This window comes from Neolamprologus multifasciatus, chromosome 3 (genome assembly GCF_963576455.1).
Source record: "Neolamprologus multifasciatus chromosome 3, fNeoMul1.2, whole genome shotgun sequence".
NCBI classification, from domain to species: domain Eukaryota; kingdom Metazoa; phylum Chordata; class Actinopteri; order Cichliformes; family Cichlidae; genus Neolamprologus; species Neolamprologus multifasciatus.
The window spans coordinates 29867667-29884756 of record NC_140441.1 but is presented as its reverse complement, the minus strand read 5'-3'; the positions used below and the strand labels follow the sequence as shown (position 1 = coordinate 29884756).

The following is a 17090-nucleotide window of genomic DNA, read 5'->3' as shown; positions in this document are numbered from 1 at the left end:
GTTTGACAGATATGTTCATATGCCTACTTACATTAGCAAACTCCTGCATCCATGGGTATGGTGTTGGTTCATCGAGGTGTTCTGATCAAAAGCTCTTATTGGTTCCTGGTCCTAGACTGAAAACTAAAGAAGACTTTGTGTTTGAGTTTGCGGCTTCTAAACTTACATTAAATGCACTACAATGTCATTTGATACCTGTGGACTGGATTTATTTATTTTTTAAATTTGTTTATGATTGTGAATCACTTTGTGATCTCGATCTGTTGCTTGTTTTATTTAGAATTATGTGGGTTGTTTATGTATCGCCACACTTTTTAGAGTAGAAACAGGGACGATGGAGGATATGTGCAGATGTAGCTTGGACTTCACGCCTTATTACATGAGCCGCCAATACAACAGCACATGAGATAAATGTACTTAAATATAACTTGTCACCTTTTTTTCTTGACCAGCTGTATATTTTCAGAGGTCTCAGCGTCATTCAAATGACTTTAATGTCATGTTTTTAGGATATGGAAGAAATTTTTCACTTTCTCATTTCTTTCATTTCTCCGTTCATCCAGATCACCAATAAGAGCAGACAGTCCACTGTGGCCCTGCTGCACAGCATCAGTGATGCCTTCTCAGGGTGGCTGCTCATGCTGCTGGTGGGACTCATGTCAGGTACTGCATACACTCATTCCCACACATACATTTATTAATGCTTTATTACCACAGTTCTCTTCAATAACAGGTAGACACAATCATAAGGAAGGAAAAGCAAACTAAATCCAGATGCTGTGAATTGAAAAACACACTGCAGCATAAAGTATGCAAATTCTTTATACGCTACCGTTTTGAATTGGGTGTCTCGCACATAAATTGTCCCTCTTAAGTGCAGCAGCTCAAATTCTGAGTGGTTTATTGAAATGTTATCATATCTTTGCTGAATTTGGGACCTCAGGTCCTGAGCAGTAGGGAGACAAAGTTAAAGAGTCAAGGCTGAGATGGTTTGGGCTTGTCCAGAGGAAGGATAGTGGATATACTGGACAAAGGATATTAAAGATGGAGCTCAGTAATTAGAAGTCAAGGAGGACATGCAGATGGTTTGTGTTACACAGAAGGATGGCGGAGATTGGGTGAGATGGAGGTAGATTATCTGCTGTGGCAACAGACTTTAGGGCACTGCTCTTAAAAACACAGTTATTTAACTGATCTTCCCAGGCCGTACTTTCAGGCTTCTGAAGCACTTTGATGGAAAGCGTTTGTACTTGCTCAGACTTTTTCTCTTGTTTCATTGCTGCCTGCATCAGCTGAACATTTATATCCCACGTGGTGACACAAAGCAGGTTTAGAGCCGCGACGTAGCACGAGCACAGCACTGAAAATATGCAGGACGGCACATATCTAAAGGAAATGAATGTTAGCAATGTTGGTTAAAAATCTTTTTGTTGACCCTTTGGGTTGTAAACTTGACTTGTTCAGATTACAGTGATCCACTTCTCTGACATTTGGTCGTACTCAGATATGCATAATAAAAATAATAAACTTTATCTATATAACACCTATAAAAACAGAACTCAGAGTTATGCACTCAGAGGCTAAATTCAAACAAACATAGAAGTCGAGATTGTTAAAACGATAAAGGAAAAATGTAAGACGCAAACCAGGCAATCACAATAAATTGGGTCATTCCATGAAAAAGCACAGCGTTCTTCAGACCCTGTGCAATAACCTGAGCGTATCTAATAAAACAAAACTGTGCAAAGTTTGGTTCTGTTCAGCAGACTTTTTTTTTTCTATGAACACCTTTGAGTGTCAGTAGCAAAGCTGCAACAAGACTAATGTCTATGACATGGGGACCTGGATATTTTATCTGTTTTCTCATGATTCACTGGAGGAAACTTCAATAACCTGTATTTTGTGTAAATTGTACCATCATGTGGGTGAGACATATCGGTCAAAATAAAGTTCTCCTCACTTACATTTTAATACCAGGCTTATCTTCTAGCCCAGATTTGTTCTGTCTCAAAAACTCGTTTTAAAACTCATCATTGTAGCTTATCTCAGTGAAAATGGAGAGCACTGTTACTTCTGTTCCCTTGCTACTGCTAAGACCTCAAGCAAGGGAACAGAAATAATAACGTAGACAAGTTAAGGCGGTAACCAGACAATAAAAGGCTGTAAAAGTAAATTACTTGTATTGAGAGGACAGAATACAAGTCTATATCAAGTGAGTTTAAGATGAACTTTAAAGGAGGTCAAGGATTTAGCCTTATCTCCTCAGGCCGTTTGTTCCGAAGAAGAGGAGCACGATCTGTTTTAGACTTGAAACAATTGGAGAGTCTGCTGAAGCCAGTGTTTCCACAGTGTGTCTTTCTCGTGTCCTCCCCTAACCCTCCAACTGGCCACAGCAGACTGCTGCTCCTCCCTCCTCCCTCCTCCTTTGTTCCTGTCAAAAGGGAGTTTTTCCTTCCCACTGTTGCCGAGTGCTTACTCATAGGGGGAGATGTCTGATTGTTGGGGTTCTCTCTATTATTTTAGGGTCTTTATCTTACAGATTTTTCTTTCTTGTTGTCTTTCTTCTCAACGTTTTCAGGTGCTCTAGCCGGCGGCATCGACATCTCAGCCCACTGGATGACAGACGTGAAAGGAGGGTTGTGTCTCCGAGGCTTCTGGTTCAACCACGAGCACTGCTGCTGGTTGTCTAACGAGACCACGTTCCAGGAGAGGGACCGGTGTCCACAGTGGCAGAGCTGGGCTGAGCTCATAACAGGAAAGTCAGAGGTAGGAGAAGATTTTAAAACTTTTCTGCTGATTTTGATGCATGAAATTTATAGTTGGTAGCAGTTATTATTCTCAGAATTGTTTTTGAGGGATTTTCTTGGCTCCAAATGTGTGAATGAAGTGTTATCCCAAGCCTTGAGTTTGAGATTTGTAGACTGTTCCTCAGGCTTCAGTGCTGCTATGGCTCCATCTACTGGTTGAAAACTGTCATGGTGCAAAATCTAAACCACTATGACTTCAGGATTTCCACAAAACTAATCACTGCTTAGTTATTTATGTCATGTTTATTTATGTTTGTTGTGTTTATTTATTAATTTTTCAAAAATCATTTGTCACTTCGTGTGTGTGTGTGTGTGTGTTATTTGTGCCTCTGCAGGGTCCCTTTGCCTACATCATGAACTACCTGATGTACATATTTTGGGCTCTGATGTTCTCCTTCTTGGCTGTCATACTGGTCAGAGCCTTTGCTCCGTACGCATGCGGATCAGGAATACCAGAGGTGAGGCTGCACTCTAAACAATAATGGTAAACCATCACAGAGTTTTTAAGTGACTGATTATATTAATGGTTTAAATCACTTTTTCCCCACTTTATGTTGTTGCTTTTATTTCATCTCTTATTTAGTTCATAGGCCACTTAGAGCCTGTTTTGATATCAGGAATAGTTGGACCACTAAGACTGTTAGATAATTAACTATAGAGGCAAAAAAACACCTTCAGGAGATTCTCTTTTCTTTCACTATAAAGAAAATTCTAAAAATGTAAAAATGTAAGCTAAAAATGTCATATTTAATAAATCTTTAACATATAAATGTAAAGAAAAGCAAGCCACATAACAGCTCTGTTTTTCCACACTGCTGTAATAAACCAGTGAAACCTTAAATTTTGTAAATTTTCTGTAATTTTCTGTAAAATTACAGAAAGGTAGAGGGAGCTTGTTACCCAAACCTTGAACTGACTGTTTCAATGACGGAAACATTTTCTCATTTAAAAAGAAGAAAATGTTTTGGACCCAGTGTTTTTTTTCTTTTTCTTTTTCTTTTCTTAAACAAAGAACAAACGCAGTTTCTTCGGTTCATTGACAGCAGCATTCCTTAAGTATTGTCTCCAGCCCTCTTGTGGGCCTTTTAGGTACTGCAGTCAATTCAATATCATTAAAATTATTTGGGATTGGTTCCAAAATCATATTTTTCTATTGAAATGTTGTTTTAAAATACCAGAAGATTTTTCTTTTAATTTAGATTTTGTAATAAATGTAAAAATGAAGACCGTTCAGACCTCTGGCTCAGAAGTGTGAGGATTTGATATCCATGATCTACCACAGGGGTCGGCAACCTTTCTGATGACAAGTGCCATTTAAAATTTCCTCAGAAGTCAGTGTGCCACATGATTGCATTATCAATACATTTAATAACGCTCTATATGAACAGTTACACACTATATAGAACCACTTTATAGAATTACATTTGTTCGCAGATGTTGTCAGCTATCAAAGAATAGTTATCAGCTATTTTGAAACAAAAAAAAACACTTTTTATCCATAGCAGCAAATGAACTGTACAACAGAAAATACAAACATCACAACAATAACAAGAAAAATAAACTGGGCCAATATGGCATGTTTGTTAATACAGAGACACACATGTTAATGTGATCTCTGGTCTCCCACTCAGAGACACAGGTCTCAGAGTGTCCAGCATTCAGACGGCTACCTGAGGACACTCATGTGAGAGAAAATCTGCTCACACAGATATGTGGAGCCAAATACTGTCAATAAGGCCTCTGCAATGTTCTGAAGACAGTTAAACTTGTCAGGTAGTGATGTCCAGCAGGTGAAAATACAGCTCCATGAACACGCGCAGCTGTGGAGTCCAGCTGCTTCGATATTGCATTAACTGGCATTAACTCAGCCAGTAAATGCGAGACAAATCTAACTGCTCGTTAAAGCTTTCTGGTTTGATCAGAAAATAAAACATTGGTCCATACACCTGAAAGTCCCAAAAACACATTGTGAATTCTGTCTCGAGTCTACGGATGTATCCGTGTATCTCCGTGGTGCTGGTGCTGCGCTGAGCAGACAGCTCCTGAAGCTTTTGAAGTGTCGGAATGTGGAAAGCTAACGACGTCCCTCTCACCAGTAGGCTAAGTTATTTTTAGCCAGTTACAAGTTGAATCTGGTAGTTGGGGTTGTTAGTTAAGATACCGTCATTAAGAAGAGGCACAACTAATGTATCTATGCAAGCTGATTTGCGATGTGCACCGCTGGCGCGACCATTTATTTTTTGATGCACCTTCTCAGATTAATTCACTGCGTGTTGTGCCGAGGGCTGGGACAAAAAATCAGCCTCTGGCATTTTGACTAAAGACCTGCCCACCAGGTATTAAAGCCATAAAGCCTTTGAATGAAAACAAACGCTGTTGTGATAGTGATGTACAGTCTTGTTGGTATATGTATGATTTCTATACATTTTATATCAGATAACTTTGGTTGTAAGCTTCAGATAATTATTTAATAACATACATTTTAAATGAAAATAAGAAAGTATATTTTTGTCCCCTTTTCCCTGTTAATGCCCTACCTGCCCCCCTGGCAAAACTTTGCTAGACCCGCCCCTGCACAGTTACCAGCTGTCAGCTACATAGAAAAGGATCCTGGTGTTATTTGTCTCTCAGAAACAGTTCATAACTTCCCTTCAACTCATTCATGATCACCTAAAAGGTAAACCTGTTCCTCCATTCCTGTTCCCTCTCACCAGATAACCAAACCGATATCATGACCAACAGCTTTACAGCTGTGGCTCCAGCAAACATCAGCTGATACTAGAAATTAATATTAAATAAATTCTAACAGCAGCTGATCAAGCTTAAACGTGCTGCTGTTGTTTAGTGCGACATCCGGCGGTTTCCTCTTTCTGGCGCAAAGTGGGAGATAAACAAACAAGAGAGAAAAGCTGATCAGCTGATCATTGATCAGTTTCATGATTGAAGTAGAAACAGGAGAGGGAGGGAGAGAGAATGAGAGAAGAAGAGGCAGCTGCAGCGTAAAGACACAGAATAACTCCACCTTTGTGCCTTTTTCAATGTAGCTGAAGTCCGGGACAAACTGTGTTCGTTTTCAGCTCAATAAGAAACGCGTGATATTTTTTCTCAATACGTGACGATTCCGTCTTTTTACGGGACGATTCCGTCTTTTTACGGGACGGTTGGCAACTCTAATAACTCCCGTTATAAATAAAATAAAGTTCACTATCAGTAACATCATAGCACCCACCCAGCTGTAGAAACTCCATCATGCTAGCTAGTGCGCAGTACGAGTTATTGTAACTGACTGTAAAAAGTCAGCACAGCGAAAATAAACTCCACCTAAACTTGGTTTATATCTGACCCAGATAGACTGCAGGTCAAAACTTCTTACCTGAAGTTCAGTTCACCTGACGCGGTGAACGCGGCCGCCTCGGGGCTCTCCTCCTCCTGCCTCCTCTTTCTCTCATCCACCTGCTGGCCTCCACCACTAGTTAATTTTACTGAATCTGTGGAAGCTCTAGTGAAGAACAAGTACGAGTATTTCATAAGTTTCAAAGTGGTTTATAGTTAAATAAGTCAAACTTATGCAGGGAGTTGGTGTTTCCAGTTTTGACCCATCTTGATGACAGTCCACTGCCCACCTGCCTTTTAAAAAGAGACCATGCTGAAGACTTGAGGCACTGATTAAGCAGACATCACTCAGGATTTGGCCCAGAAGAGAAGAGAACTACAGAAGAAGAAGGGTCAAAACTGTTAACACTGACTCTTTGCATAAGTTTGATTTATTTGCCAATAAAAGTCTTTGAAACTTATGAAATGTTATTCAGTGGTTAAAGTGGGAGCTGTCATGTTGGGGTGGTGCAGCATGAGAACAAGAATTACTTAGAAGCTTCATTCATAAACACATCAACAACAACAACAACAAAGAAGAGTTGCTCGTTAATGCTGCTCCTGTTCAGTTGTAGGAAACTTAGTATATTCACGTACTTAGCGTTTTTTTTTCTTTTTAATTTTAATAAACATCAGGTCAATTAGTTCTGCTTCTCCTGTTCCCTCATTTCTTTTTTTTTTTTTGAATCACAGCATCCAGTCACATTGATTTATTTGCGTCCAGCTCTCGCCCATCTGCCTTTGTTTACTCTCCTGTTCGCTCCGTTTCTTTCATTCTTCATTTCTGAGGAGGTGAAAAGCCAAAGATTTGCTTACACTCTGGAAAGCCAAACATTTTCTCACTGATTCGTCCATTCTAAAAAAAAAACGAAAACAAAAATACACCAGTTTCCTCCAAATCCAAATATTATCCTGCTCACTACTCCTCTCAGTTGAAGAACTGTTTAATTTTGTGGAACTTGAATCGTTTTCTCCCAACACTCTCGTTTCTCAAAGGTCAGCAGGGCCACGCACAAGAGATTAACCACTTATTTGAAAGAAAAATATCAAAACACAAACCTCATTTCTCTCCTTCGGCCCTCCTTCTGTGTTTACACTCGCTTTCTTGTGGTTATACACTCAGACAGGCGTATCTAAACTGAACCCTCCCTAACATAAACACATCCTCATCTTCTCCTTGCACATGCAAACAAACCCACTCACTCTCACCTCCGTCTTCCTCAGATTAAAACCATCCTCAGTGGCTTCATCATCCGGGGCTACCTGGGGAAGTGGACCCTGATCATCAAGACCATCACCCTGGTCTTAGCCGTCTCCTCCGGGCTCAGTTTAGGGAAGGAAGGCCCTCTGGTCCACGTCGCCTGCTGCTGCGCTAATATACTCTGTCACCTGTTCACCAAGTACCGCAAAAATGAGGCCAAGAGGCGAGAGGTAAGCAGGGGTGATGCCGGCGTTGTTGGAGGAGTTATTGCAGGTTTTTGGGGAAACTAGACAGGAAAGACGGTCATCAAGAAAGAAAACCGTACGAGCAAAATATTGCAATAGCTAAAGACCAATAGTACAAGGCTGTTGGCCTTTTACATTAATGCAGATAAATTGATCTGTTACATGAAAGTCCAACTTGCAAGTGAACCACACTGGTTAATCATGCAAGTCTTAAATTGGAAGCAGACCTCAATACAGGCGCTTTTTATATAACCTGGCAACTCACACCTGATAATTTTGGATGGGTAAATGGAATTAAGGAGATCTCTCCAATGAGAGAAAAACAATGTAAATTAAATTTTGGGGTGTCTGTCCAGAATATCTACTCTCTTTGCAGAAATATATTTTTCACATATTCTCTAGTTTAGATTAAATTGATGGAAAAGACAAAGTTTCTGATTGAAGCTTTAAATTTTTCACTTAAATGGGCCACAATGGGAACAGCAGTGCTTTTCCTGTACTGCCGTTATCCCTTTAATCTGCACATTGACTGTTTGATGGGCTTGATCACTTGATTGTTTTGTTGGGCAAGACAGTTGGTACAGTCCCTCCCTTTTTTTCTTGTCTCTACATGTAGGTGTTATCAGCGGCAGCAGCAGTGGGCGTGTCAGTGGCTTTTGGAGCTCCTATTGGAGGAGTCCTGTTCAGTCTGGAGGAGGTGGGTAGTGCTTATGATGCATTTTCCACTGTTTTCTATCATTTGTCTGCAGATCCTCTGTTTATGTATCTGTATTCCTGTGTCAGAACAACACCTGCAGTGCCGGCTATTTTATTACTCCACAAATACCTGATCTGAATTGGTTTTTAATTGCTTTCCACTTCCTGTGTAATTTTTTTTGTACTGGAATGAGCACAGTGCTGCCACCAAGCTGGGACATAATAAATATGAGAAGTTATTTGCAGTCTTACTTTGGGAAGCGAATGCATTTTTGGCAGCTGTCAAATCCATCTTAAACAGAAACATGCTGAGGAGTTTCTGGAATAAGGAAACTGGCACTTTGATCACCTCATGGGGTCTCCCCAAAACAGGGAACATGACCAGTGTCTTTAATTATAGAGCCGGCTTGGCCGTGCACTGAACTGATGAACCAGGGTTTGTTTATAATATGAGATAATGTAATCTATGTAGAAGTATTAGGTCAATGTTGGCCTCATAAAATAGAGGAAAGGCCAATACGTGAGCATTTTGTTAGTTAAAAAATACTTCGAATTTAATTGCCCATGCTGTTTTTTTTATTGGCTCTTTCTATCGCCCCACACAGAGATCCCATCTTGATGTCATAAAGATTTGCTAAAGTCTGCTATGCTTATAAGACTTTCCAAGAGTCGAATTTCATTTAGTTTAAAATTGTTATTTTTGATTCAGTTTTGTCTAATTTGGTTTCCAGAGCTTGCTTTGTTTCAGTTTAGTTTTTATTGTTTAAAGATGTTTAAAGATGACTGAGATATTTGAGTCTCACATAAACAGAAGCAGCAAAAGTTTCCTGGGGGTGGTTGTTTTGACAATCTGAGCAAAATTGGAAAAAGACAACATTTTAAAACCACGGAGAATAATGTCTTATTTTGTTTTAGTTAGTTTTGTAAATACAAGCTATCATTTTGGTTAAGCCTAGTTTTTATATCTTTGTGTTTTCCATTCAGTCCAGTTTTAGTTATTTTGTTTAGGTTTGGGGAGAGGTGTAGTGAGTTCCGGCTTTGCCTCTCTCTCATCAATAAATGTCTCTGTCTGCCTCTCTCTCCTCCAGGTGAGCTACTACTTCCCCCTGAAGACTCTGTGGCGTTCGTTCTTCGCCGCTCTGGTGGCGGCCTTCACCCTGCGCTCCATCAACCCGTTTGGGAACAGCCGCCTGGTGCTCTTCTATGTGGAGTTTCACACGCCGTGGCACCTGGTGGAGCTGGCCCCTTTCATCCTGCTGGGGATCTTTGGAGGCCTTTGGGGGGCGCTGTTCATCAAGGCTAACATTGCCTGGTGCAGGCTTCGTGAGTGGCGGTGACATATCTGTGACGTATTTTTCTTTCCTTTGTGTCTCCAACCCATAAATTAACTTCTCCACACACCTCACAGGTAAAACCACTTGTCTGGGTCACTACCCCGTCACCGAGGTGCTGGTGGTCGCCGCGCTGACCGCCTTGCTCGCCTACCCCAACAGTTACACCAGGATGAGCGGATCCGAGCTCATCTCTGAGCTCTTCAACGACTGCTCCCTGCTCGACTCGTCTCAGCTGTGCGGCTACAAACAGGTCAGCCGATAAATCGCTGCATCAGGATACTGCAGTTTTTCACGTGATTATTTAACCTTGCTGAGCTATCTAATATATCTTTATATATATTTCTTGTTCTTCTCTCTTGCTGCTTCCTTTCCCCCTCTTTCTGTCTCTTTGCGTATCTTTCTTCTCCTCACTCGTGCTCGTAGCCAGCCAACACGTCAGACACAGGTGTAGATAACAGCCTCGCTGACCGGCCAGCGGGACCGGGCCTTTACACGGCGCTGTGGCAGCTGGCCCTGGCCTTGGTCTTCAAGATGATGATCACTGTTATTACATTTGGCATGAAGGTTTGTGAAGAGACACTCAGCGGTCCGCTTTGAACTCCTCATCAATGAGACATTTATTGTTATTCTCCCCGTGGTGTAACATTGCATGTAAAAAGCCTACAAAGGCAGCTGCCTTTAATATATCTGGAGCTACATTTGATCAAGTTTCCAGCGTTCATTCACTCGTGTTACCCATTTGGGAATTTTGATGGATGAAGTAAGTGATTCTTTAAATGGTTTTCTGCGATTCATATGCGATGTGAATCCCCATCATGTGGCTCGCTGAGGAAAAAAATGAATATTGTTTTCTAGAAAACGCAAAAGTCCCTTTGGTAACGAAGCTAAAATGAATTGGCTGAAAATGCCTGTGGAAATGTTTTAATTAGAGACAATCTTGTCTGAGATGGTGATGTGCATCATGAGATTCTCTAATGGGGAAAAAATGTGGAAAAGTTGGGAACATAACCAGAATCTGGGAGGGAAAGCCCTCTTTTTGACTTATTGAATTAAAAGCTAGCGCAAACTAAACTGTTAGATGCACAGAGGTCTGGATGGATATTTTTAATTGATTCTGTCCGTGCAGGTTCCCTCTGGTCTCTTCATTCCCAGCATGGCAGTTGGAGCCATAGCTGGCAGGCTGCTCGGCGTTGGCATGGAACAGCTGGCCTACTACAACCACGACTCGGTTATCTTTAAAGGGTGGTGCTCTCAGGGGGCAGACTGCATCACGCCGGGGCTTTACGCCATGGTTGGAGCTGCCGCTTGTTTAGGTGAGACATGGATGTCTGTTTCCTGAGTGTTTGCTTGATTTAAAAGATTTAAACACTGTGTGGTTAAGTGGAGGGTGAGAAGGGTATTGTCGGGAGGATTGAGAAGTGACAGAAGATACTGGACAGAAAAACGTAAACCAAGAGTGGCGGTGAAGTCTCAGAGGCTGTTTGAGTTTAGATTTAGGCTGTTTCGTCGTAATATTCTAAACATGCTCTTCTACCAACATCCTGAGTCTGACATGGAAATGTTTTAGGATATATAGAAAGCAGCTGGATGTGAGAAGGCTGAAGGACTCCTGGAATACTTGGTCCACACCAGAGGAAGCCATTCCATGAATCTTTGTGTGTGACTTTATCTGTCCAGTTTATTATGGTCTGTAAATGATTCGAGGTGCAAGACATTGCAAACAGTCGCTTAAAGGAGCTTTACATTTTAATTTAAATCCACCCTTCAGTCTATCCATCCATTGTCCTTCCACTTGTCTCCTGAAGTCGGGTCACAGCGGTAGCAAACTAAAATTTCAAGTTCCTCCTGAGGGAGTTGTTCCCAGACCAGACAAGATATGGGTCTACCCCTATCTCGTCTCAGTTACGCATGTGCTGAAAACATCCAAAGGAGTCATCCTTACCAGAGCCTCAAACCACTTCATCCAGCTCCTTTCAACAAGTAGTAGTAATGGTTCTCCTCTGAGATCCCTCTGGATGTCTGAACTCCTCACCCTGCCTCTAAAGTTGGCCCCAGCCACCCCAAGGAAGAAACTAATTTCAGCCACTTGTATTCACAATTTTTCTCTTTTGCTCATTATCTGGAATTTATGACCATAGGTGATGGTTGGAGCATAGATGAAAGCTTCACGAAAGACTCTGCTCACTCTTCATCGCGACAAACAAGTTCATTGCACCAGTCCGCCCGTCCAACTGACACTCCTCCGTCACATCACTCGTGAATAAGATCCCAAGATACTTGAAGTCCTTTGCATAAAACAATCAGCCAATCCACTATAAGCAAGCACCAGGTAATGGGAGGAAAGAAGGAAGGCCATTTTTTCTAAACAGGAAGAAATTTCCAACTGACTCAGGCTCTGTGACTGGAATCCATCTGCTGTGATGGAAAAAGCAGACAAAACACAACTCTATGAAAGAGAGAATATAACAGTTAATAATTAAGAATGTATGAATGGATAGACGGAGCAGAGGGGTGTTTGTCGATCAAAAACCAAAGGGAATCTGTGCAGTGTTTTCTTATATTAGTCCCCAGTGGAAGCATGAAAAACACGTCTTGATTTTTGCTCGATAATCCAGGTAAGGAAGCTTCAAAAAGTTCATTCGGAAGTTCCTCCAACCTGTGCTGTTTATAACGCTGGCTAAACTTCACTTGGATGAGTAATTAAACATTTCTCCTGCTGAAAAAGCTCCATCCAGAAGAACAGAGTCAAGTTTGTGGCTTGTGTAGTGCAAAAAATATCGGCCCCTTGTGGGACTCCGTGGCCAACTTGTGTGTGCGGGGAAGGCTCCTTGCTTACAACAAACTGGAATCTATCAGATACTTATGAATCACACCAGCTCAGCACATGGCCTTTAATACTAATAATGCTTTTTAGTCACTGTTATAAACATTTGGTCATCAGTGGTAGCTCAACCCTGCACTGGTGAAACGAGACCCTACAGGTCACCAAAATATCAGTGTTGTGAGAATTTCTACACTGATGACTGATTGTCTTTTTTTTCTGAAGCAAATCCAAAAATTTCTTCAATTCAAAATCTGCCACTTCCCTTATTTTTTCTTTTAGAAAAAGATTTTCCAATAAAAACTGGTTCACAAATGCCGCAGTGGCACATTTAACCTTGTTTTATTGAGATAAAAGTACCTATTTAAATACAGAAAAAGCTTTACAGAGCGATTGTTTACTACACATCATCTGGTGTTTAATACACCACAGATTTAAAGCTGTTTATTAAATCAGTTTTCTCTTTTTTTAATCTCATACAGATATCACAGCAGTTCATAGATGTCACATGTCGTACACACTTCAGCTTTCTGATATTAGCTGATATTACTTTTCATGTGCAGTAAATTGTTTTAACGCTTGATGATGATACAGTTATCATTATTTTCCCTCCCTTCTGCTGATGGGTTATCGTTCTCTTCACAGAGAGGTTTCTAGTCTAAAAACAGATGTTTAATTCTTACCACAAGAAGAAAGTTTAAAGGTCTGAGGGTAGCGCGCTGTGTGTTTTATAGATCTGGGACAGAGTTTAAAGAGAGGTTTCTTGTTTCTGAAATATGTACACCCTACACTTTATGATAGTGCTCATAAATAAAATATCTGGCAGTGAAAGAGATCTCATCTGATTTAAGAAAGCCAGAGATTTCATTCCCTTTGCTACACTGTGGTTTGTCTTTTTGCATTTTCCTCAAAGACTCTTTCACAACACCGGGCAACAGCATTTACACACAGGTGTCTCCACTCTTGACCGCCTCAGTCTCTCATGCGCCGCTGTTATTCTTGTTCACAAGTCACCGTTATGTAATTGTGCCATTGTAGCTGCTCTCTGGAGCTGTTTGAGCTGCAAACATTCAAACCCAGCATACGCCAGTACTTGGATCTCTATACGTTTACTTATTTTGCTGGCAAAATACATGCTGGCACTAAATACATTTCTGATGATCTGGTACAGCAATGCAAAACCAATGGATATTAATAGAGATTGCTCATAGAGCCAAAACTAAAACAAGGGTAGCTACTTTCAGGTATTACACAGTAATAACACACTGCCAAATACTCTGAACCAGCTGAGTGTTTAGATAGAAAATGCTCCTGCTCGAGTTTTCTTCCTGTTAACTTTTTCCCTCATAAACAATATTTGATGACTTTCCCTGTACCCTCAATGACGATGTTTGACACCTCAGTGTGTATAAATAAAGACGTGGTTTGGCGACTTTTACAATTTCCAGATTTTTCCCAGGGGGGGGGGGGGTTGCATAATCACAAACCACCTTTACTAATATCTGATGCAAATCCAGTCATTTATTCTTTAATCAGGCCTGAAATATGGCAGAAACCTTTAACCTCCTAGGACCTGGTGTCCACATATGTGGACGTCGCAATTTGGGCTGTCTAGACCAAAATACTAAATTTTGCTCTACAAGGGCCTAATATCCACTTAGAACAGTGGCGGTATAATGTCCTTCTATTGAAATTTAAAATGAATGTCCTCTCATGTGGATCTTACTTTTCTCAGAAACAAAAAGCAGGTTAAAAAAAAATCTAGTAATTCTTTGTTTTTACATTCATCAGGTCCCAGTCAGCCCAGATGGCAAAGAGAAATTAAAAATGCATGCCATGAAAGAGTTTGGGTCTTAAGAGGTTAAGTTCAGAAGAGAGCTTCTAGGGTCTTTTCTAGTAGGCTTTCAAAACATAAAGAGTGAAAAGGGAGTTCTTCCTTCTCGCCATTCCCAAGTACTGCTCTTAAAATTTTGATTCTCTATTGTTCTGTGTTTTGGTTCTATGGTTACTACTTGTGTGTTATATTAGTTTCTACATATACAGCATGAGTGGCTGAAAAAAACAGAATTTCTACATGTGTGAGACTCATTCTGTTGTTGAAACAGCTGGATGTTATGTACATTTCACATGAGGAGAATCAGGTCAGGACGTGTGCTGCAGGAATCCTTTCTCACGTTTAGCGCAAACAGCAGGAGGTAGTCCCACTTCAGACGCGTTCACACCATTGGAAGGTGAGGCAGCCAGCTGGATTAGCTAACAGTGCGCGCGCCACCCTGACTGCAGCTCGATTACTAATCCTACTTGTTTTTTGGAAAAATACATAATCACAAAAAAATCATCAGGGAATAATTTAAATGTGTAGGAAAAAAAACAGGAAGAAAAGTTTTTAATCCTCTGAAACGGAAAAAAAGGATATACAACACTCGTAATAAAGTCTTTGACATGCAGCTGTTTTGTGGCAGTTGTTTTGAAGAAAAGCACACAGTTGAAAACGTAGCCTTGGGTTTCTGGCCGCATCTGAGGTCGAAGATGATTATAATTGGATTCAGACTTTACCAGCTGATGTTTTGTTTTGTTTTTTTGTTTGTTTTTTTTAAAAATTTTATTAATCCTTTATTTATCCAGGTAAAAAATCTCATTGAGATTAAAAATCTCATTTCCAAGAGAGACCTGGCATCATGGCAACAAAAGTCACATACCATATAGGTATATAACATTTAAAACAAATACAATATCCCATACAAACATGTGTAAAATATACAATAACAGATCAAATTAAGAGTACATTAAAAACAATCACACTGAGTAAAAGAGCTGTTCTCTCATTCCTTTAAGACAGACTTAAACTCTCCCAAGGTAACCAATTCTGATAATTTCAGTTCCTTCTGCAGATTATTCCAAAAAGCAGGGGCAGCGTATTTAAAAGCCTTTTTCCCCAATTCTGTTCTGATTTTTGGGACAAAAAAAGTTAGTTAGTGACAACATTTTCATACAGAGAGAAGATGAATGGTCTGAGCTCTCAGGTAGAGAAATACATGTGCCACTAAATGCCTCTGTAAACTCGATGAACAGCAGTGCGGCCTCTTTTATGTGCTCACCTTATGTGCCCTCTGTTCTCTAATTGCTCTTTCTCTTTTTGCCTGCAGATGAAGATAAAATGAGTCAGACGGGAATTAAATCGCCTACAAATCTAGCTCGACTGTGGTCTAACCTTTTCCATTCTCATATCTCCCTCCAGGTGGAGTGACTCGAATGACAGTATCTCTGGTAGTCATCATGTTTGAGCTGACTGGCGGTCTGGAGTACATTGTTCCCCTCATGGCTGCAACCATGACCAGCAAATGGGTGGCAGATGCTTTCGGAAGAGAGGGAATTTACGAGGTGACGTGTCGGCAAACGTTAATGAAAAGTGTCTGTCCCCTCCAACCCTTTGTTGTCCAATAAGAGCGAGTTTGCGCTCTTATTGTCTTTATTAGGATTCATGTTTTTTATTGTTTAGGGTTTTTTTCCCCCTCCTTTTAAAAATGGAGACGTAAAACCTGCATGTTCTTGATGTTTCGCAGGCTCACATCAGGCTGAATGGATACCCGTTCCTGGAGCCAAAAGAAGAGTTTGAACACAGCAGCCTGGCGGTGGACGTGATGAGGCCGAGGAGGATGGACCCCGCGCTGGCTGTGCTCACGCAGGAGGGCATGACTGTGGGGGAGGTGGAGGTACGACTGCACATATTACACCTATGTTTCTTGGGAAGAGATTTAGAATCCTAATAGAGATAATAGAAATAACATTCGTTCCTTGGTTTATGCGCAGTCATTGGTGGAGAGCACGCACTTTAGTGGCTTCCCTGTGGTTGTCTCTTCGGAGTCCCAAAGGCTTGTGGGATTTGTACTCAGGAGAGATCTGCTCATATCAATAGGTATGAATTATGCTTGTGTGTAAACAAGGATCTAGTCACAGGGTTTTTTTGTATGCAAAGCAATTGGGTTTCCACAAATCCCACTTTCCTCCTTTCAGACAACGCCCGCAAACGTCAGGATGGCATCGTCAGTGCCTCCCAAGTGGTCTTCACTGAGCACACACCGTTGCTTCCTCCCGACGCACCACCTCCCCTGCGGCTGAGGTGCATCATGGACCTGAGCCCCTTTACAGTTACTGATCACACCCCTATGGACATCACTGTGGATATTTTCAGAAAACTGGGGCTACGCCAGTGTCTGGTCACACATAATGGGTAAGAAGAAGCACACACACATGCATATACTTGATTTTGTAATTAATGTTTTTATATCAAGTATTTAGTGTCCAAAGGGCAAACCTGTGCTGGATTTAGTCCTCCAAAATGACTTATTGTATGAGCAGAGCCCTCTAGTTTCAAGCAATATTAAAGATACACAAAATGACCACACTCCCACTCCCGTAGATATTAAACTGAGATATGTTGAGGAAATTGTGCTTGTGGAGGAATGAAAGGAGTGACAGATGAATGTGTAGGAGAGCTCGGGGTCATTCCTCTGTCAGGTCATGCATCAAGGTGAGCGCAGGAGTTAGGGAGGGGGAGACAGAAGGTTAATGGAGTGTGTGGCAGTGAGGAACAACAGTGGAAATTCTCAAGGT

General features: G+C 41.0%; 1 protein-coding gene across 5 annotated transcripts in view; it reads left to right on the top strand.

Annotated features, from left to right (window-relative positions):
- The window catches only part of clcn5b (Cl-/H+ antiporter 5b), a 47267-nt gene that overhangs the window by 22419 nt on the left and 7758 nt on the right, over positions 1–17090 (top strand). For all 5 annotated transcript variants that reach the window (XM_085153780.1, XM_085153781.1, XM_085153779.1 and 2 more), the window contains 13 exons: positions 564–663; positions 2579–2766; positions 3143–3265; positions 7404–7610; positions 8242–8322; positions 9410–9644; positions 9730–9905; positions 10079–10219; positions 10782–10968; positions 15715–15857; positions 16040–16189; positions 16287–16392; positions 16491–16707. In XM_085153780.1, coding sequence (XP_085009906.1) covers positions 564–663; positions 2579–2766; positions 3143–3265; positions 7404–7610; positions 8242–8322; positions 9410–9644; positions 9730–9905; positions 10079–10219; positions 10782–10968; positions 15715–15857; positions 16040–16189; positions 16287–16392; positions 16491–16707 — 2054 coding nt within the window. The remainder of the gene's footprint in view (positions 1–563; positions 664–2578; positions 2767–3142; positions 3266–7403; positions 7611–8241; positions 8323–9409; positions 9645–9729; positions 9906–10078; positions 10220–10781; positions 10969–15714; positions 15858–16039; positions 16190–16286; positions 16393–16490; positions 16708–17090) is intronic.